The sequence below is a fragment of the Budorcas taxicolor genome, chromosome 11 (assembly GCF_023091745.1).
Source record: "Budorcas taxicolor isolate Tak-1 chromosome 11, Takin1.1, whole genome shotgun sequence".
NCBI classification, from domain to species: domain Eukaryota; kingdom Metazoa; phylum Chordata; class Mammalia; order Artiodactyla; family Bovidae; genus Budorcas; species Budorcas taxicolor.
Window position 1 is genome coordinate 84,665,953 of NC_068920.1, and position 22,772 is coordinate 84,688,724.

The 22,772-nt window shown below is 42.5% G+C and overlaps 1 protein-coding gene across 1 annotated transcript in view; it reads left to right on the top strand.

The window, feature by feature from the left end:
* Window positions 1-9,846: 9,846 nt before the first annotated feature.
* The window catches only part of MTA3 (metastasis associated 1 family member 3), a 168,250-nt gene continuing 155,324 nt past the window's right edge, over window positions 9,847-22,772 (top strand). Inside the window, exons 1-3 of the mRNA XM_052648380.1 lie at window positions 9,847-9,879; window positions 11,553-11,620; window positions 18,520-18,613. Of these exons, the coding sequence (XP_052504340.1) occupies window positions 9,852-9,879; window positions 11,553-11,620; window positions 18,520-18,613 (190 nt within the window). The 5' untranslated portion in view covers window positions 9,847-9,851. The remainder of the gene's footprint in view (window positions 9,880-11,552; window positions 11,621-18,519; window positions 18,614-22,772) is intronic.

Below are 22,772 nucleotides of genomic sequence, written 5' to 3' on the forward strand. Positions count from 1 at the left end.
CACAAAAGGGTTGGTTCATGGTTGCCCAGCATCACATCATCCTTCTTCCAGCTAATCAGAAGGTGAGTGCGCTCAGCTGAGCAGATGCGATAGACCAGATCTCAGGAAACAGGGACATGGACAAAAAGGATACAGAGGAATGCGTCCGGTTGGACCTTGTTCTGGTGTCTCCAGATTTCATTCCCACAGAGCCATAATAGGGTGACCATGACTGAATCAATACCTCTGCTCCTCCAACTCCCCTTTCCTCCTTCAATTCCGAAGTGCCTTGCCAACCCTTTACATCTGCCCTGGAGAGGAACTGGGATCTGAGAGTGGAGGAAAGCCGTGGACCGGGAGCCCCCAGCCTTCCCCTATGGTCTGGTGTTTACCAAGTTCTCAACCTTGAAGTTATTTGTGGCCCTCTCTGCTTTACTGAAGAAAAATGGATTTTACCTCAACTCATGATTCCTGTTTAAATATTTAGTTTCATCAGCACAGGCCCAAGTGCCTTTTCCATTTCCCCTGGTGCCTGGGAGCCACGCTGACACCAGCATCATAAATAATGCATCAGATACCAGCAACATGCCACTGGCTGGGAATTGCTCCATCCCTCACATCTCGGGGCCTGCCCTCGACTGCAGTTGCTTTAGGAGAAGCTGGCTACCATAGAGAAGTCGGCATGGAACTTTGAAGGCTTCACCTCAAATCTTCTGGAGGCAATAATTGTGATGGGCAAGCAGTCCCCTACTCCAGTCCAGATCTGAGGGACTTTGTGGGGGTGTGCAGAGGTGTGTGTTGGTGGGAAGACTTGGGAACACCACAGTCACACAGTCCTCAGACTCTCTGCCTTTGAAGTTGCTCTTACCTAGTGAGAGACTTCAGGCCACCAACAGAAAGGGTCCAACCTCGGTTTTGTGTAAATGTGGAGAAGAGACTGGGGACACTTGACAGGAGGAGGCAGCCAGGTTTAAGGACACAGGAAGAAGACTCAGTGAAATGCTGGAACCTTCTCTCTCCCCTTCACTTCCAGAATTCTGACTCCTAACTGGGAGGAGGGCTCCACCCTCTCCATCGTCTATTCCATGAACACAGTCCAAATTTCACCCACCAAATCAGAAGCCTGTGGGAGGGTGGAAGGGAGTTAGGACTTCCAGTGATGGACGTTTCATCTCCTCTTGCAGAAAGCAACTAGTGATGGGATTTGACTGGACAGTTTCTGGGCAACCTTTACCAAAACTTCAAAAAGGTTAAGCTGCCTCCAGGTGCCCTCTATTTGAAGCCAAGTCTTCAATGCTCTGATTGGTGCAATTAAATGGGAAACATTGCATTAGTTGCCACTAATAATATGGTCCTGGCCTGGCTTTGTAAAAGAAGCTCCTTGGGGCAGCTCTGAACTACTCACGGTTTATCCTCCAAAACTTCACAGAGATAAAAGGAAACATAAACAACCATTTATTTATCCAGGAGTTCAAAGTTTCACTTTGAGCTCTCCAACATTTTCTGTCCTTTTTGAAATCAAGACTGCAAATAAACTTCCCTTGGTCTCTTGCAGAAAGGGCAGCAGCTACCCACCTATGAATAAAGATAACCGGGACTGATGGAAGAGCAAATTATAGTACTCAACTTTCATTCTGGGGGATTCATGAGCCTCTTCTCTGCTCTTTGGAGCCATCCGCGCTGTAGAATATCTAAGGCCAGACCCTACTAATTTGGTTCAAACTGCCTAGGATTTGGACAGTCAGGAATTACCAAAAGAGAAGACGGCAAGGGAGCTGGTCTCTGAAGACCACCATATTGTCAAATCCAGTGATCGATTGGTTGCTCTGGTTTATCACCATTGGACCCCACTATTTATCACATGGGTCCTGGAACCTGGGCTTCTCAGACTTTTTTCCTAGCTCCCTACTCTGTATTGAAGTATGTTAGCCTCGAAACAAGTCTCTGTGTTTCCACTCTCCACAGTGGAGTGTGGGTTTGTGTTTGTGTGTGTGTATAAACTTTCAGGAGGCTTTGTTTCAACCATGATATTTTATATAAGGCATCACTTATAACCAAGACACTTTATTTAAGATGAAAAAAATGCAGCAAGTGGCTCATATTCATGGAATTCACATGCTCCCCGTGACCCAGATGGAGTTCAGCTGAAACAAAGGAGAACGGCCTAGGAAAACCTCAGTGACAGTATTAGGCATGAGGGGAACTAACTACAGCCTACACGACTGGATGCTGTCCAATATGATTTGGAAGAGGATTTAAAAAGGTAGCCAGTGTATATTGTCATTTCTCTCACAGTCATTAATTATTAGCACAGGTCTCAGAACCCCAGTTTGAGTTGGAAGGGGTCTCTTTCACTATCACATCAAATGAAATACAGGAGGAATTTTGGTTTTCTAGTACATAAACTTCAGATTGGTGAGTTTTGAATCCCTAGTGCTCAGAGGAGGTTTGATGCCTCCAGAGAACACAGTCATGCTGCTTTGGTTTTTTGTTTGTTTGTTTTGAAGCTGTGGGATCTTAGTTCCTTGACCAGGTCCCCTGCAATGGAAGTGCAGAGTGGTAACCACTGGACCGCCAGGGAAGTCCCCAGGCATGCTTTTCTGAATTTTAAGTCAAGACTGGCCCCTTTCTATCTTGTGTTCTTCATGTTCCAGGCGATCTTTTAAAAACGTCAATCAGATTCCTGTCACTCTTCTGCTGAAAGAGTTGACTTAAAAAATATTCACAACATAAAAGTTGCAAGTTATGCTTTCTTCAGGGGAACTTGTTGGAATTCAGGCCCAGGAGACAGCACCTCAAGTGACCCTGAGAAAACTCTGAAGAGGCAGAAGGAGGAGCCTGGTTATTATATCGAAGTGTTGCAACAAAGGGCAGATAGGCTGAACATCAAAACAGTATTGTTAATTAAAGAAAACCAGATATCCCAAGTTAAGGAATTTAGTGCTTTTCTCTGTATGAGAAGATGCGGGAGTCTGGGCTTACTGAAATCATTCCTTTGATAGGAACCTCAGCTATCTGGGGCCAGTATCCTGTGTTTTTCAGGGTTCACCTTAGGGAGTGCCTGCAGTCTGGTGGCTACTAGATAGCAGGTATTCTTTCCTTCCTGAGTTCCCTCAGGGTTCATGAGCTTACCTTCCTTGGTGGCTGCAGCTGCTGATGACTCTGACATCCTTTGCTTACTGATATGGCAGGAAATATTCCATTTCTCTAAAGCCTTCCCAGTATGCTTAGAACAAAATTCAAACACTTTACCAGGACCTCCCAGGCTCTACATGGTTGGACCCTGCTCACTTCCCTGACCTCATCTCCTACCCACACTGGTCTTCCTAGGTCACAGTCAGGTCAGGCTGAGTCTTGCTTTCTGGAATTTGTGTTTGCTCTTCCCTTGTCATGGCATGTTGCTCCCCACATGTCCCAGCAGCTCACTCCATTCTATCATTAGGTCTCTTTTGAGTTCTTACATCCAAGAAGTCTTCTCTGACCACCATCATCATTTTTGGTTTCCCTATCCTGATTTACTGTTGGTAGTGCATTGATCATTGTATACTAGCACATCTCTTGATGGATTTATTATATCTGGTCATTCTCTGACTTCTTCACAAGAATATAAGCTCCAGGGGGCAGGTGTTCTGTCTATCTCCTTCACTGGTGTGTCCTTAAAGCCTTTAACAGTGCTCATTACTTATTTGGTGAATGAAAAGGGCATTTTTGTAGACAAGATTATATTCTTGAAAGCCCCTACTCTACTCTCCACTCTAGAAGCATTGATTGGGATCTGAGGAGCCAGAGCACTTCCTGACAAAGGAATGGAGGGGTAAATTTGTGTATTACCTTCTTGGTAATCTGTTACTGCTTATGGGAATGTGTGATACTCTACATGTGTGCCGGGGAAGGAAAAATGGAAGGGGAGAAGGATTATTCCACTGACAGCTGAAGGGCGTAGCATCTGGGTGTTCTTTTCTGTGAGCACTAAGGCAACCATGTCTAAAGGACTTGAGCAGGACTTAAGTGGAGTGGTGTTGGGCCCCTTCTCTCTGTGTAACTCTATCTTTTTAAAAAAAATATTTAAAATTTCATTTTATTTACCTATTTTTTGGTGTTTTGGGTCTTTGTTATTGCACAGGCTTCTCTCTAGTTGTGGCAAGCGGGAGCCACTCCCTAGCCATGGTGCTCAGGTTTCCCCTTGTGGTGGCCTCCCTGGTTGCAAAGCACTGCCTCTTGGGCACACGGGCCTCAGTGGTTGTGGCTCCTGGGCTCTAGAGCACAGGCTTAATATTTGTGGCACACGGGCTTAGTTGGTCCGTGGCATGTGGAATTCTCCTGGTTTCTCGGGGATGGAACCTGTGTCTCCTGCATTGGCAGGTGGCTTCTTTACCACTGAGCCACCAGAAAAGCCCCCTCTTTTATTCTTTTATTCAGCTTCCATGTTCCTTAGTCTCTGCATATAGTGCTCAGTGTTTTCTGGCTGAATCCATGTTTACTTAAAATCAAGGGGTGGTTACCATCTGCATGAGTTTCCTAGGGCTGCTGTAACTCATTACCACAACTTGGGTGGCTTCAAACAACAGTAACGTATTGACTCAGTTCTGAAGGCCAGAAGCCAGAAATGAAGGTGCCTGCAAACTTGATTCCTAAAAAAAAAAAACAAAACAAACACCTTGATTCCTCCTGGGGGCTTTGATGGAGAATCTACTCCACGCTTCTACCCCAGCATCTGGTGGTTGCCTGCAGTCTCTGGCGTTGTTTTGGCTTGTAGCTCATAACACTCATCTTGGCCTCCACCTTTCCACGCCTTCTCTTCATTCTGTTCCCTCTCTTCTTCTGTTTCACACAAGTACACTTGTTGTTGGCCAACCCTAATTCAGGATGATCTTATCTTCAGATCAGTAATTTCATCTGGAAATACATTTTGGCTAAATAAAGTCACATTTGCAGGTTCTGGTTCCAGGTAGACATATATTTGGGAGGACCACTGTGTAACCCTCTATGCCATCTTAGAGGCAAGAGGGTGAGGTAGAAAGAGACAGATTTGTTTTTCAGGCTGTGTCCTTTCCCTGCCCCCCCCACCCACGCCCCCCCGCCCCCCCACCCCGTGTTCTTTTCTTCCCCCATTCCCACCCTCCCACCCCAGCTGCTTTTTTCACTCCGAGAGCAGACTTCTCTTTCCCTAGTTGAGAATTTTGCCCGTGGCAGGTCAGCCCTGGGGCATGCCCCCTTGTCTTCACCATCTGTCCTGGTGGTGACTTGCGTGGCTCTCTGCCTACACCCTGCCTGTTGCACATTTGGACCTGGACTCTGATCTCCTGGACCGAGACCGGCTAAACCTGTTTTCTCCCAAGCTGAAGGATTCAGGGAACCTGCTTCTTCCCCTGGGGCCAGGGTTTGGCTTACTCCTCAGACTAGACAGACCGGGCTCTGAGCTGATGGTGACATAGAAGAGGGTATTTCTAGCCCAGATCAAACTCTGGGTCTGTTCATCCACCTCTTTTCTAATGAGGAAACATACCTGCATGTTTCCAAAGGCACCTGGAACACAACTTGTCTAAAATTGAACCTGTCAGCCATCCCTCTTCCCCCAGCTTGCCTCCCCTCCCAGACTGTCAGCTCACTGAATCACACCTCTTTCCACCCAGTTGTTACCTTTTTTAAGTCTCCCCAAAGGCACCAGATCCTGCATCTCCCACACCTCTGGGTTTCTCTCAAACCAATCCACATCTCTCATACCCCATGACCTCTTACCCTATTCAGCAGCCCTTTCCCCCAACCTGTACTCTCTACCATCTCCAATTCACTCTCTTTGCCCTTGTTGTAGTTCAGTCACTAAGTCCTGTCTGACTCTTTGAGACCCCATGGATTGCAGCACGCCAGGCTTCCCTGTCCTCTACCATCCCTGGAATTGCTCAAACTCATGTCCATTGAGTTGGTGATGCCATCCAACTGTCTCATCCTCTGTCACCCCACTTCCCATTCTGCCCTCAATCTTTCCCAGCATCAGAGCCTTTTCCAATCAGTAGGATCTTCGCATTAGGTGGCCAAAGATCTTTTTTTGCTGTGGTCTGTGTCATTCCTACAAAGGTTCCCTCTACACTTCCCATTGCCTTTTAGGATTCTACTTCCTGACCCCACAGCATATGCTGTTGCTATCTCCCATTCAAATCCACAGCACTCTAGTGCTCCATAGGTTAAAAAAAAACAAAAACACCTCACAAAACAAAAACACACTTAAATCATTTAGAGTACCCTTCCAAAGGCTCATCCCTGTCCACCTTGTGATTTCCAGTCCCTTTTCCAGGACCTGGAGGCAATGCTGAACCTAGAGAAGGAACCTCTTTGTGGATGCCACCAAATGGCTGAGCTTGCTCTCCTTTGAGACCATGAGAGCACCATAGACTCCTAAAATACGCACTTTCAAAAGTCAAGACTTTCTGAGATTGGCCCTGGGTTTTCATGTTTTTAGCCCAGAGGATCAATGGAAGAGGTGCCAGGACTGAAGAAGCTAGGAAACTCTGACTCTGGTTTTCTTTCCCTTAGGAGCTCAATTGCTTTGATTCTTGCTTTCTTCTGGAATAGTCATCTGCTGGTACAACCCGGGACCACCTTGCAATAGCTGAGACAGATTGGCATTTTTCCAATAGAATTTTGCTAAATAACAACATAAGTTTTATTATGAAAGAAAAGAAAGGAAAAATAAAAGAAGATCAAAGAAAGCACAAAGGACAAGCTATGGTACTTTATCTAAAGCCTGTTATCTGGTTCCAGATTAATTACATTCTAGACCCCCAGGCTCCTTTCTCTTTCAGGCTCCTTTCTTGAGTTCAATATCACAGAACTCCCAGACTCTGGACAGCCCTATCTTGTTTTTTTTTTTTTTTTCCATATATAAAAACTCCATCTTGATGTTGAAGCAAAAACTAACACTCTGTCTTATCTATAGCTTCCTTGCAGCATCCACTTTTTCAACTAAGCTGTGGGACTCTGGGGACTGACACAGAGAACATTCTGGGCCTTTTGGCAATCCCTTATCATGATTCTTTAATCACAGCAGTCATGCCAGGAAATTTTACCCATGGAGAGGCTGGACTTTTCCTGGAGTTTCTGGCACAATCTGAGAGACCCCTCTGTTTTAGTAATGAGGATGACTGGAATAGAGAGAAAGCACCTAATAAGTATAAAGCTTAACACGTGCTCCAAACTTTGTATATTTCACTTTTTAGTACAAGTGTTAGAATTAGGTGTCAGCAGCTAGTCGTGATTTGTAGAACTTGAGGATCAGAGGGGTCAAGCAACTTTTAAAGCCTAACAGCCAAGCTAGGAGTGAAGTTTGGGCTAGTTGGTGACGTTTGTGATCTGAACCATGCAGCCTGAGTAGGTAGAAGTGCCTGGGGTTCTTTGAAGCTACAGCTTATGCACCCTTCTTTGTATGGTTTTTTTTTTTTCTATGTACAAACATTTGCTGAACTCTTTTATATGCATACTTCTTTGCTATTTGGAAGTATAAAAGTTTCATAGACAAAAGTCCCTGCATTTAACTCTGCACCTGGTTCTCTAACTATGTTAAGTCCATCATTCATGGGCACTTATTCTTCCAGATACTGAGCACCTATTATGTAGAAGACACTGGCCCAGGAGCTAGAGATGCAAAAGGTTATACACACAGAATCTAGAGGAAGGAAAGAGCCTGGGTTCTGCCACATCATTACTTCCACCATCATTACTTCCACCATCATTAACTCCATTCCCCCAAATTTCTGAGGCCTTTCATGGGGGAATGGGGTGGGTTGGGGCTTCTGGATAAGGCTGTTCCTAAGGAGATCAGTGTGGATGGAAGACGTTTTCTTGGCACTTTTTGCCCATTTATTGTGGTTAGTATCCGGTAAGGTGCACAAAGCTGGGGAAATGAGACAGGCAGGCAAGGAACTATCAGAAATACAGAGATATTTTGAAGGGGAGAAACTGCTTACTTATTTAAAAATAATGGGAAAACCCTTTAATAGAGCTTGCAACCTATTGTTCCTTTGCAGTTTGTTTCCAGGTGGCCTTTCCACTTGGAGACAATCTTCCTGATTTAGAGAATTCTAGGCCAAAGGAAAGGGCTGAATTATCCCAACACTGCTGCCAGTTTATGGTTTAACTCCAGCTAAATTATGCAGCCTATTTACGTGTCAGCTCAGAAATGGAGAGAGTGATGTCAGATACGTCACAATATGTTTTCTGTGGAATCTCCAGTAAAGGGATTATGGTAAATAATAGCTATGCAGTGTGCATAACAGAACAGCTTTACTTTTTTCTCTAGGTCAAAAGAGTTGACGTGAGATCACAATTTGACTCACAGCGTAAAACCTTTGGGAATCTGAAACTTGCTTGAGTTTAAAAAAAAAGCGGCAGACACCTGTTATTTGCATAGTGCTCTTTGCTGAATGGTTTACAAAGCATTTTAAGATATAATCACAACTGTTCCTTACCCCACCTGTGAGGTGCAGTTAGTGTGTCCCCATTTTATACTTGAAGAAACTTGAGTTACACAATCAAGGTAATTCAGGCAAAGATGCTTTATTTTTTTTTTATTAAAGTGCTTTATATTTTATTTTTTGCTTTCCATTAGCTAGCCAGAGAACTATTTTCACCTCAATTTGTGATAATGACAATCACAAATGCCATCACCAGACAGAACACAGCCTTCTTTTCTGGGGACACTTCTCATCCACAACCGCAAAACCAGAAACTCCAAACAACCCACAACAGTAAGGGATCCTCTTCATGTTTATTACCCAACAATATCTGGGAGTAGTTCAGAATGGATTGGCTTCCCTAAAGAAAGTTGTTTGTGTTCATTTAGGGGACAACCAGCTCAGATTCAACTCAATTTGGCTCTTTGTTTCTGTGAGGGTCTGAAGGCTGAGAAAACAGGGGTTGTCTAGAGAATTTGCCTGGGGAAATAATAACTTTAAAACCATTTGGCACATAACCAGTTAACAGTCCATCATCAGCAAAGCTGACTGGCACCATCTCTTCCTTTGAGGAGTTGTGGTGACATGAACTGTAGGGCCCTGTTCCCCTAACGGCAAAGGAAGCCCCCCTCCTCTAATGGTCTCTTCTCCCAGCCGGGCTGCACTGCTTATATGGCCTGTCTAGAGGCAAGGCCTCCAGGTGTGGGGAGTGAGTTCTGTTCATCCTGGTTTTGGGGTGAACGCGGATTGGCACGCCAGTGCAGTTAGGGTGGAGTTGGAAGGGGGTCAGTTTTCCTAGTTCCACCATCCTCTAGGTCTCTGCCCTGAGAAGCTGCAAGCACTTGGCATCCCCATGGCTCCAGAGCCTTCGGGCTCCAGGCCGGTTGCCTTAACCTCACCTAAAGGAAGGCGCCCTGCTGCGAGCACTTATTTGCATCCAAGTGTTTGCATCCAGATTGATGCTCACGTGCTGGAGGTCACAGAGCCTGGAGGTCTCCAGGGACAGAGGCGGGGAGGGGAAGCCCAGTCTCGGGGTGGGCAGGTGCCGGAGTACGCTGGCTGGGGCGGCAGGCCTCAGCCTGGGCCAGGACCCCTGCCCTAGGACCCTCCACTTCCAGCAAGGTCCCCCCAAGCCGCACCCCGCTCCCCAATTCCCTGCTGGTCCCAAGCGCTCCGGCCTCCCCTGGCCGGGCAACTCGGCCCTCCCTAGCCCCGCGCTGGGGGCGGGCACCTGCCCCCACCCTTGGGCGTCCCCTCCCCTCCACTTCCCCCTCCCCTTGTTCCCTCCCTTCTCTCCCCCCCGCGGCGAGGAGTCGGCGGCGGCCGAGGCTGAGGCGGCGGCGGTGGCGGCGGCGGCGGCGGCGGCGGCGGCGGCGGCGGCGGCGGGCGGGGCTCGGCTCGGGCTCCGCGGGCGGGCGGGCGGACATGGCGGCCAACATGTACCGGGTCGGAGGTAGGAAGGCTCGGCCCGACCCGGCCCGTCTGGGAGCGGGCCCCGGGAGTGGGGGGGTCGGGGCGAGTTCAGCCTAACGGCTGGCAGCCACGGGCGCCCGGGCTGAGGGCGCAGGCGGCTGGGGGCCTGCGGTGGGGGCCGGGGCTGCCCGCCCCCCGCCCCTCCCCCTCCCCCACCGTGGCCCGCAAAGGGACCGGGGCCCATCCACACCCCCCGCGCCCCGCCCAAGGTTTTGGGGCCAAGCCTGTACTTGAGGGTATGAATTACCACGCACCCTACCCTCACCCCCCACCCATGAAACCCACACGGGGGTGGGGGCCGTCAAGCCCCTTAAGAGGGTGGTTCATCCTCTCGTGGCATCTAGGCATTGGGTATTTGGAGAGGGTAGAGGGACATTCGCCCCCTCCTGTATACCTCCCCTTCCTTGGGGGTGTGGGTGGGGGCGATGGGGGCCCAGCCAGGGGCACAGCTGGATAGGCCTGTTTGCGGGGACAGGGCCCTACACCTCTCCGTCGTCACTCTCCCTTCGGTTTCTTGTCCGGTTCCTCCCCGCCCCCCTCCCCTCTCCCCAATAATGGGGCTTAGAGGGGCCAGGGCACCGCAGCCTAGTCTGGGGAGTTGAGCTCTGCCTGGACGTTCGCTCTACTGTCTGCCTCCTTCCCAGCCTTCTGCAGAAGAGAGAAATAAGGTCAAACAAACTTTCTCCCTACTCACGACGCCCTCCTGTCTCTTTGCTGGTGAAATAATAATTCAGATAAGTGGCGTGTTTGTGTGTGAGACGTGCTCCTCTGCTCATTAGCCGAGCTTCTTGATGGATGGTGGTGAGAATGGCCTGGCTAAATGAGGCCACTTTGCAGAAGGGAGAAGGGAAAGAGCCGCTAAGATAGACAATACAGCTCAGCCTCTCAAATAAACACACAGTGGGGAGTTTCCAGTGAGCCTATTAGATGACAGGAAAAACCACACTTGAAAATTTTTATCCTTTTGGTTGAAGGGCTGCAGCAATTTCATTATAACAAGACCCTAAAGGGGTCTAGATTAAATTTGTTAAATGAGGTATTAAAAAAAACCAATATCACCTCCAGAGAGCTCTGCCTCTCAAAAAGTGACCTGTCTCCTTTCTCCCCGCCCCCATCCTCCTAGATAGAGCTGTGAAAAAGTTGGTCTGTGTGCTTCTCCTCTGCTCACCTGATTTTTTTTTTTTTTAAGTTGGTGATTGAAATGTGCTTTGGGCTGCTAAGCCTTTCAAGATGCTCTGAATTTGTCTTAGGTCAGTAGTTTTATGTGAGAAGCATACTCCAGGGCAAATGGATTGGAGTGAAAAGATGTGGAAGCAGTTACAGTATGAAAGACACATGTTTAGTCAGCCCTGACTAAATGATAAGAGGTGTCTTTTTGTTTATTATTAAAAATTTGACACATGTGGGACAAGAGTCTAGGAGAACTTGAATAAAACATGAATGGAAGTGAAAATGCCAGGAAAATAAGGATCTGTGAATGGTAGGCACAGGAGGGAATATATTAAGTTTGCATTACTAAGTTTGCTTTTACCAGGGAATGAATTATGGGCGTGCTTCATTTTGAATGTGAATTACCTAATATAAAAAGTCACAGATTGGCACATGTGAACTTTCTGTTGAAAAGATTAAGCTCTTTACTTCCTTTACTTACAGATTATGTCTACTTTGAGAATTCCTCAAGCAATCCGTACCTCATCAGAAGGATAGAAGAACTCAACAAGGTATACACCGAGTGTTCTTGATTCTAATATTAAGAAATACTTGTTTCCTATTGAAGGATAAGTGGGTAAAGGGCATAAGAGGTGATTTTACTTGCAGTTCCAGACTCTTTGAAAGTATGGATTTCAGATTAGAGAATTGTGCAGGATTCCAAATATTTTGCTTTTTATAATTACCTCTGATATTAAATATTGATATTGAATATATAACATCTGCAGATTTCTTTAAATTGCTGGGAGCTTCTCTGAGCAGGCCACTCCAGTAACTCAGTCTCTTTTTATATTTGAAGTCATAATTTGTGTTTCTCCCTTTTTAGTGAATTAATTTTTTCCTGTTTCAGCTTGAGAAGGAAGAAGTTAGGAAATAGAATATTTAAGGGAATTTGTAAAATTCTAGACTAGGCTAACTAATAAGAATTACAGTATTGGTATAATTATAAAGTGGCTTTTTTGGTACTGTAGGCTGGAATAAATAAAACTTACCCATTGTTTTGTCCATGATCAAGCGTGTCCAGGACAGCAGCAGCATAATGACTGTTGGCAATAGTTCAGCTTTTACAACGGAGGCACTTGAATAGTCATAAGTGACCTGACCATAAATTTCTGATGGTTTTGAGAGTTGCCTGTGTAACTGGTGAGGATTCTTGCGATCAAAATGTTTGGGGGCTATCTAGCTTATACTTTTCCCCCAAAATACCATCTGGAGACTGGTCCAGTTTTGAGTCCCTGGAAGCCAAGTCTGGCCAAGGGCATGCCTGACTTAAGAGCTTGGACGTCCTGGTTCACTTTTGGGGATACCCTGGTGATGTTGCATTTTAAAAACTTAGAATTTTGAGATTGCCAACCACCAAATGAAGCAAATGGCTGCAGGGTTAGGTCAGTCTGTGGGTGGAAACTGTTGAGATGTCTTCCTGAAGTGCTTCTCTTTTATGTTAATTGATGTAAGGTTTAAGAATTTAGGCAATTCCAGGAAATTCCTTTGTAGTCCAGTGGTTGGGGCTCAGCGCTTTCACTGCTATAGCCCAGGTTCCATCCCTGGTCTGGGAGGAAAGATCCTGTAACCCATGCAGTGCCGCTAAAAATTTAAAAAAAAAAAATTGTTTTAAATAAAAGGCTTAATAAAGATTTAGGCAATTCCACCCTGTTTACGGTATCAGTTTATTTAGAAAATTAACTAGGATTTAAAGAAAAATACTGGCCTGTGAGATTGCTATTCTCTGGCTGCTCCCTGCTTTGTTCATTTGGCTCTAAGTGGAGTAAACTCTTTCTTGCCTGATACTGTTTTTTTATGGCCACGCTGTGTGTGTGTTGTGGGATCTTAGTACCTGACCAGGGATTGAATCCAAGGCCATGGCAGTGAAAAGAGTCCTAATCCCTGGGCCATCTCGGCTCTTTCTCATAGGCACTCACCTTAGTACTGTCTTGTTGTTTCCAGTTCCCTGTCCCTTGCTTTTTCCTCCATATCATTTATAACCTTCAAATATACTTTATGTGTTTATAGGCATACCTCAGAGATATTGTGGGTTCGGTTCAGACCACTGCAGTAAGGCAGATATTGCAGTAAAGCAAGTCACATGAATTTTTTAGTTTCCCAGTGCATATAAAGTTTAGGTTTACACCATATTGTAGTCTATTATGTGTATAAAATGATGTACATGCAGGGATTTCCCTGATGGTCCAGTGGCTGACTTTGAGGTCCCCAGTGTAGGGGGCATGGGTTTGATCCCTGGTGTAGGGATGATCCCACATGCCACGATTAAGAGTTCTCATGCTACAGCTAAAGATTGCCACGTGCAGCAACCGAGACCCAGTGCAACCAAAGAAAAAAAGATGTGCATGCCTCATTGAGAAATACTTTATTGCTAAAAGAAATGCTAGCTGTCATCTGAGTCTTTAGTGACTCATAACATATATTAAAGGTCACCATTACAAATGGGTCATAATAATGAAAAAGTTTGAAATGTTGCAAGATTTACCAAAACATGACAGACACTAAGTGAACAAATGCTGTTGGAAAAATGGCACTGATAAACTTGCTTGACCCATCAGTTTGTAAAGAAACACAGTATCTGTGAAGTTGAGTGAGCCCAAGTGCAGTAAAATGAGGTGTCCCTGTATTTTCATTGCCTGATTTTGCAAACTAGAATGAAAGCCCTAGGTGTGTAGTGATCTTTTCTATTCACTAATGGATCCTAAGTGCTTTAGAATAGTGGCTGGCACATAGTTAAGGCATTCAGTAAATATTTCTTGAATTGGTGAATTTCTCAGATGTCTGATGTTAATACTTGTACACGGCTTTACTGGTTACAAGTACTTTGGTTCATTCATTTTACAAATGTTTATAAGAGCCTGCTACCTGCCAGGTACTTTTAGATACCCATTTTTAGGAACTGAAGAATGAATGAGATAGGTCTAGTAGTGAAGATGGACATCAGCCAGATAATTCCACAAGAAGAAGGAAAATTGGATCTGTGCTAAATTTACAAACACCAGAGCATGGTGCACTGGAAGCATATAATCCAGGGATTCAAGTTTGTCACCTCTTGAGCCTCACAGTACCTTAAACTTTTAAAGTAGATGCATCATGGATTGTTGGGAAGCACCCCATGGTTAAGTAACTTAAATGTCTGGGTTACGCATTTAGCTAGAACCGGAGTTATTTCAGACTCCATCATTATATTACTGTTTACTTTGAAAGTCCCTCTCCTCCTCCACATCCTCACCTTCTCCCTCTCCCTCTGCTTTCATAGGAAGTCGTTAATATACTAACAGTCCTTAGGGGACTAGGGGCCACCGAATTGTGAGAGATGAGACTCTATAATTTCAGAGAATGACAATTTGAGTGGATGGAGTATTGATTAAAAGGAACTGTGATTGAGTAATTAATTATTAGATATGTACATAGGACCTTTATTTCTGAAGGGATGTGAAAGATAGATTTCATTTTAAGTAATTCATTAAATATTTCTTGAGTTTTTATTATACAGCAGGTACCATGCCAGGCTCAGAGATACTGTGGTGACCAATATGGACATGGTCTTTGCTATGGACCTAGTCTTTGGTCTACGTAGTGTGGACCCACACAGGGTCTACATTCTCATGAGGGAGACACAGAAGAAGATGAATGCACAGGGGTAAAGAAAATGATTATAAATGGTGTTAATGTCTACAAAGGAATAAGCAAGAGTCTTGACAGAATAACAGATTGCTTCCTTGGAGTAGGGATTGGACTTTAAGGACATTGAAACTGAAGCTTAAAGGATGAGAAGGAGGTAGTCTTGGGATCAGGGCCATAAGAGTTCCAGAAATGCCCTGAGTGGGTCAGAGGTCAAGTTGGCCAAGTGGGGAAATTTAACACGATTGGAAAAATCCAAATAATGAATTTAAGAATGCTTGATACATTTTAATTGATAAGCTAAGAGAAAGAACATTAACCTATTTTATTAACTTTCTTCTAAATAGTTAGGATGTGTTTTAGGATTCTCTGGTCCAGTGGTTAAAACGTGGTGCTTTCCCTGCTGGGCCCCAGGTTCAGTCCCTACTCTGGGAACTTAAGATCCTGCAAGCTGTACAGCATGACCAAAGGAAAAAAAAGAAAAAGAAATATAATTTTTTTTTTAACAAAATTCCTAGGATAAGCGTTTGTCACTATTTTTGTATGAAATTCACTTTTATAGGTTGATAGTTCCTTTTTTAAAAAATCTTATTTGAGATGTTACTTGTCAGTTAAAAAGCAGAACTAAGTATTTTCTCTTTTTGAATTAGAGAATAGATTTTTGTCTCATTTTCCCCCCCCCCAGAACTTTCAGTTGCAAAACTAAATAATGGGTTGATGAAAACAGTTCAACATTGTTATCTTATTCCCTCTTTTCCTCTTCTGTAAGTTGTACTCAGATAGACTGGTGATGATCTTTTGGAGGAAGACTATAAAGTTAGAATAGAAAACAGCTTTGGGAAAATTTTAGTTAGTCAGTCTAGTCTGGGTGTTGCTCTTCTAAAGATTCAGTCTGCACACATGTTGAAAGAAAGCTTTGTGCCTGTAATAATGAGGGTACAGTCTCAGGAAGTTTTGGAAATTATGCTTGTGGGTAAATTTGATGTTATTTGGTATGGATATATTTTTTGGGTGTATTATGTTGTATAATTTGTGTGTATCTTCATATTTTGTATATTTTATTAGACATCCAGCTTGCCCTGAGATTTATTTTAATGTTTAGGGTCTTTTTTTTTTTTTTGGTGGGGAGAAGGGAGCCACCAACTTCTTTGAGCATCTAATCTTGTCCCTCATCCCAATCTATATTTGCACATATAAGATTTTACACATAATTTCAGGAGATCCCCTCAAAGCCCTTTTGATGGAACCCAAATTAAGGCCCCTCCTGACATTTAGGATTTGTTGGGAATAAGGAGAGAAATTGGGAAAAGAAAGTTCCTTTCCATTTGTTCTAGTTGAAGCAGACTGTGGACTTTCCATGTTGCAAAGTGTTTGGTTATTTTGTTTTTTAAGAATGTACTTTCTTAAATTGAGGATAGAAATGGACATGAGTATGAGGTGGACTCAAAGCCCCTTATTGCTGGAGGATGTTTTTCTAACCATGTTTGACAGACTAGAGATTTAAGAGGCTGCAACCTAAGTGGAGAAAAGAACATAGTACGTTGCTGTTCATTGTATGTTCTTCTTTATACCTGTCTCCACTTTTCCAACCCGGGGGTTTGTGCAGGTCTTTCTTTTTTCTTAGACTGCTCTGTCCTCCAGGCTCCACCTATTGGACTTTTCTTCTTTTCTAGCCAACTAAGGACCCTGTACTCCTTTCCTCCTCCTTGAAACTTCTGCTTTTTCCCCAGGAAAAAAACTTTTTCTGCTTTTCCCTTACTTCCTGCCTCCAGGAGTAAGAAATGGAGTCTGGAGGGGAAAAGAAAGGAGTAAAGGAAAATAGTGTTGGTAATTTGTCAGGAATGTTCTACTTTTATACTTAAGTTATGGGGAACTGGTGAAGGTTTCTGGGCGAGGGACATGATGCCCGCTGGGCTCTGGAAGGTTGGAGAGGAGGTGACATATGAACGGCCATCTCTGCTGGAGTGGAGGCTACATGAGGGTGGGCACCATGCAGAGGGTTGGCATCCCTAGTGCTTAGCACATGCTGAGTGAGGCACAAGAAGAGGGCAAAAGAGCTTTGGTGACTGTGTATACACCAGCTTTTAGCCTTGGTCTTCACAGCTGTGCTTCTTAAATTATTTGTGGTGGAGGAGTTTTAAAAATCTTCAATATCTTAGGCTGCTTTTGTAAAATTTAAATGAGAGTAGAAAAATTAAATTTAAAGTAGGCTTATAAAAATGAAGGCCTCTTTTTTGTTATTAGATTCAAGAGATAGGAAATTAACTCTCAAATACTATAATACACTTAATATCTGTACTGATTTCTGTTACACAGTAACAGTTGTGTACTGGGCCTTAGACTGCAGTTTCAGTAGTTCAGCTTTAGAGGAATTCTTGAAGGGTGTGTGTGTGTGTGTGTGTACATGCACGCACGTGTGTGTATAATAGAGAAGAGGAATGCTATAGCTGTAAACTACCTAATAGCCAAGTGTATACATGATTCAGGAGAGAATATTTGTTTTGAACTATGCCTGTCTACCACAAGCAGGTTTAAATAAGAATTTAATTGGCTTTATAGAGTATCCGTGTTGAAGGAACTCATCAGTGAGGCAGAAAAAATGTAAATCTTAAAACTCTTGCTTTAAGTTTTTAATATGCTTTTGTCTCAAAAAGAGAAAAAATGATAAAGTATGGGTAATTGAAGTCATTGATAGATTTTATTTACATGGAAATATTGGCCTGTTCATTTGGCAGACTGTGGGATCATTGCTTCAGGAGGATGTATTTGATCACAATATTGTGAATTATAGAAGCACTTTGGTTAGGATTTAATATGATTTCAATTTTAAGGGGCAATATTTCTACAAGACTATTCTTCACTCTAGAGTACTGCTGCTGAACTTCATAAAATTGACACATTTACTGCAGCACATACATATTCTTATTTCTTTGTGTCTGAGTATATCAGTTAGCCCAGAGAAATTCTGAAAATTTGTTCTCAAATTTGTTTGAAATTGGAAGTCACAGAGCATTTTATTGTAATCTGTGTGTTTTTACAGTGAACTTTGTAGTGAACGATTGACCTTGAAAGCTCTCAGAATTCATAAAGAATTGGAGGGTAGGAGCCTGGGCCCCAGCTGCAGTAAATTACAGCCTAACTGAATATTGATTGCATTCTAGACTGTAGTCAAAAAGAAATAAGCACTTCAGTGTTCATAACTCAAGGCTTTTAATACTTTCATATGTGAAGATAGACTAAGTTCTACCAAGAATATTGAGCATTATGGGTTCATAGACTCCCTTGAGCTGAGAATGCTTTCCCAAGCTCTCTGGTCCACCTCATCTGTTGACCTGCCCTGCACCTGCAGAGTGTCACCATCTGTCGAACGCAGGGGTGTCTAAGAGGAGGGGCTGGGTGACATTGCGCTTAGTCTGTGGCTCTGGGAGAGGGTTTGGAGGACTTACATTTAAATGTTTTAAGTTATGTTGTGGCTTTTTAAATTTGGGGGATTAGTTGCTTAAGGCTAATCAGAGTTAACTATGTCTGGCTTTAGTCATTAAAGCTGTCTGATCACTTTAGTTTAATTGATGCCAGTGAGTTATTTTATGTTTGACATTTCAGTTTCACTTGGAACTTTTACAAATGTTGCTAGTCCTTATTTGAATTTTTTAGCTCTCTGTCCTGCAGCTGTGGTTGGCACAGTAAGTGAGAGTGATCTTATAATTGTGCTGTCTCTAGTTTTGTTTTATAAACTTCTTGAGTCTAATATTCAGTCCAGATGACTTTTATTTTTCTTATTTCTTAGACTGCAACTGGCAACGTGGAAGCAAAAGTAGTGTGCTTTTATAGACGACGAGATATTTCCAACACGCTTATAATGCTTGCAGACAAGCATGCTAGTAAGTTAATTGTCTTTTTCTTGGAAAAAACTTAAAATGTGTTTTGAGTCTCTTTTTTTTGTGATATTAGGAAAAATACTGTGTTACCTGTAACTTTTTAGTTTCCCATTTGTTTTCCTCTTAGTTTAGATGGGAGTAGGTTTTTTGGGTGACTCTTGGTTTTAGTATGTATATTTTTAGGATGCAACATACATTTATTAATTAGTCAAAAGGTTGAAATAGAAGTCTTTGCAAATAGGCTTTAGCAGACAATCAGGGCAGTGTTTTCTCATCTCCCGTTTTTCACGGTGGTTTGAAGTTTTGAATATGAGGAAATGAATACTTCACTGGTATTTTGGAGGACTTTTTCCCCTCCTCTATGAAACAGCTGGGTTATATTTACAGTTTGTAAAATTCTGAGTGGTATTATATGTTTGTAGTAGTAGGTATGTGTGGGAAAAAAAGTTTGCTAAAGAAAGAAGTGCAAGGTGATAATGGAAAATTCTTGAAGATAGCAACTCTGAGTATTTCTTTGCAGTTTAATTTTCATTGTGTGCTCTCTCCTCCCAGTCAACAGCTTTGACACATCCTAGCAGCCCCCTGCCCCATTTTTTTTTAAAGCAACAAAGGATCAATAAAAAAGTGATTTAAATTTTAAAAACGAAGTAAAGTAGTTTAAGTACTTTGTCTTAAAAGCCATTTTCGTCCCACAAAACATGTAATGAGATCAGGATATGTATGTGTGTGTGTTAGTCGCTCAGTCGTGTCTGACTCTGCGACCTCATGGACTGTAGCCCGCCAGGCTGCTCTGTCCATGGGATTCTCCAGGCAAGAGTACTGGAGTGGGTTCCATTCCGTTTTCTATATGTATGTGTATTTTTCAGTTTAATACTGTGCTGTGTCAGACTCTGGTCTTGAGGATCCTCAAGCTTGTGAAGTGCTTTGGTAATGGGGGAAAGGAGGCTGTTGTGCAGACAGGTTGGTTCTCTGTCTGAGATTTCCCCACTGTGTTGCCAGTTTAACCAAGCAGATTGGTTGTCTGTAAGTTAAATTCCTACTATATTTTCTGCTGTAGTTTTATATATTTTTAAAAAAATTTCTTTCCATTTTTGTAGAGAAAGTGTTGATTATGATATGGGTTATTCTGTAGTATTTACAAATTATATATTGACAGATTCAGGGCAGTTGTATTTGTTCCTCATGTATGAGATCAGAATATTGCTTTTTAAAATGATGTACTAATCAGTTATTTATCTGTAGCTGAAATTTAGAAAGTCAGCATGTCATTAAAGCATGCAAAACTATTTGGATTTTATTCACCATTTACAACATAACGTTAAGAAACATAAAATGTCTCACTGATGTACTTTTGGATTTAGTTTAGCTTCTAATGTGATTTGTCATTGTAAAGGTAGTGAGGTGTCAAGATTGTTAGGGAGTCTGCTGACCGTTTGCGGGGGGTCTCAGCGTGGCTGCCTTTTGGAGCTGTCTATTTTAGGCTTGTAAATAGAAAATCAGGTTTTTCAGAATTGATTAGGCTCTTTATATTGGCTCATAGAAATGAAAATCTAAGAAAATTAAGAATCAGTCAAACTACACAGTGGTAGTCATGCAGATTAAAGCAAGACCTGGGTTCAGATTCTGCTTGGTTACTTGCTGCTTGCCTTGGCAAAAATTCTTAACTTCTCATTCATCTGCAGTTTCCTTATTTGTAAAATGAGGTTGAAAAAAAATCACCTCATTTTGAATTATATTTTTATCACAGTTAAGAAAAAATTAAAGGAGGGAATTCCCCGGCAGTACAGTGGTTAGGACGCCACGCTTTCATTACTGATGGCCTAGTTTGATCCCTGGTGGGGGAACTAGGATCCCACAGCCATATGGCATGGCCAAAAAAAAACAAAACTAAAATTGCATACTTTAAGGAAAAAAATTAAAGACTAAGGGAAAAATTATGCCAGCAATGATGTGATGACTCAAGGAATGACTTATAATGAGTGCTTAATAAATCTCGGTTTTTCCCCCTCAGTGATTTGTAGATCATCTGTTTGGATGGATTACTTCTATCTACATTTACCTGTTTTCTTCCATTATTTATTGATTTTTATTCTCCAGGTTAACTGTATATCCATGTAAAATAGAGTTAGAAGTATCAACTGTACTTTCGTTTCAATGTTGACTAAACCTTCACACGAAGAGAATAAAAATTGCCTGAATAGTTCATGCTTTATAAAGAGGTTTTTAAGGAGGGATTAATGGAGAAAACATATGAAAAAACAGAGTCCTGGATGTGGGTGCCACTTAATTTTCCTGAATCTTAGTTTTTCCACTTCGTTGTGGACTTCTTTAAAACTTTTTATTGCAGAAAATTTCAAACATAAAAGTACAGGTATAATACACCTGATGTTTTCCATTATTCTGCTTTACCAGTTATTAATACATGACCAATTAATTCATCTAGACCCCTACTTGTCCCATTATTTTGAGGCTTATCAGAGATATCTTACTTTTTTATCTGCCTATATTTCAGAATATATTTCTAAAAGATACAGCCTCATCCAGACTTTCAGGAAATGCCAAGAATATACAAGGAGCTTCAGGATGCTCTTGACGCAGATCCAGCAATTAACATTTTATCATCCTTTATATATATATATAATATATATATATTTCCTGAACCATTTGAGAGTAAGTGGAGACTTTAGAGTGTTTTTCCTAAATGTACTAGAATTCTTTTACATAACCACAGTTTAGTGTAAAGGTCTCAGGAAACCTAGTATTTACAACAAAACTATTATCTCATTCACAGTCCTTATTCAGATTTCATGTCTCAACAGTGTTCTGAGTAGCTATGTATTTTTCCTTAGTCTAGGATGAAATCCAGAATCACACAGTGTTTTATTGTTGTGTATCCTTGATAATGGGACCAGTTCCTCAGTCTCTGTGCTTTTTGACCTTAACATTTTTGAAGAAAGTAGGTCAGTTATTTTGTTGAATATGGTTCAGTTTGTGTTTGTGTAATGTTTCCTCGTCATTAGATTCAGGTTATGTATTTTTTTTGTAGGGATGCTGTAGTGATGTGTCCTCGATCCATAATGGTGGTATTAGGTTTAATTACTTGGTTAAGGTGGTGTTCCTTTGTATCCAGTAAGTTATTTTGAGGGAGGTACCTGGCAACTGGGCTTCCCTGATTCCTCAGTTGCTATCAGGAAAGAATCCGCCTGCAATGCAGGAAACCCCAGTTTGATTCCTGGGTCAGGAAGATCTGCTGGAGAAGGGATAGGCTACCCACTCCAGTATTCTTGGGCTTCCTTTATGGCTCAGCTGATAAAGAATCTGCCTGCAGTGCGGGAGACCTGGATTTGGAAGATCCTCTGGAGAAGGGAAAGGCTACCCGCTCCAGTATTCTGGCCTGGAGAATTCCATGTACTGTATAGTCCATGGGGTCACAAAGAGGCGGATGTGACTGAGCTTCACTTTACTTCACCTGGCAACTATGTAAATATCTTGCTTTTGGTCCAACATTAGCACTTGTTTTAGCATCCATTGATCATTTAGGATTCTGTAAACATTGGTATCCTCAAATACCTAGCTGGTTTTCACATTTTTTCCTTTACAGTATTTTTTCATTTTTATAATTTGTTTACATCAGGATCAGAATAAGGTGATTGGTTGGTAAGACTCTTAAGTTTTGTTTTTCCTCATCCATTTTAATAATTGATAAATACTTCATGTAGCATAAAATACAAGCTTTTAAACTGCACAATTTAGTGGTTTTCTCAAAGCTTTATAGCCATCACCACTGCTAACTTCAGATTATTTCCATCACCCCGAAAAGGAAGCCAGTTACTCCCTATTCTCCCTTTCTGTCAATCCCTGGCAACCTCTGATGTACTTTCTGTCTCTATAGAGTTGCCTTTTTCTGGACATTTCTTATAAATGGAATCATATAGTTTGTGTTTTTTTTGTATCTGGCTTTTTAGTTAGCATAATGTTTTCAAGTTTCTTCCCTTTTATAGTATGAACTACTTCATCCCTGTTTATAGCTAAGTAATATCACATTGGGTGGATTTACTACATTTTGTTTATTCACCAGTTGATGGACATTTGTATTGTTTCCTTTCTGGTAATTATGAATGATGCTGTTGTGAACATTTCTGTACAAGTTTTTGCAGGGACA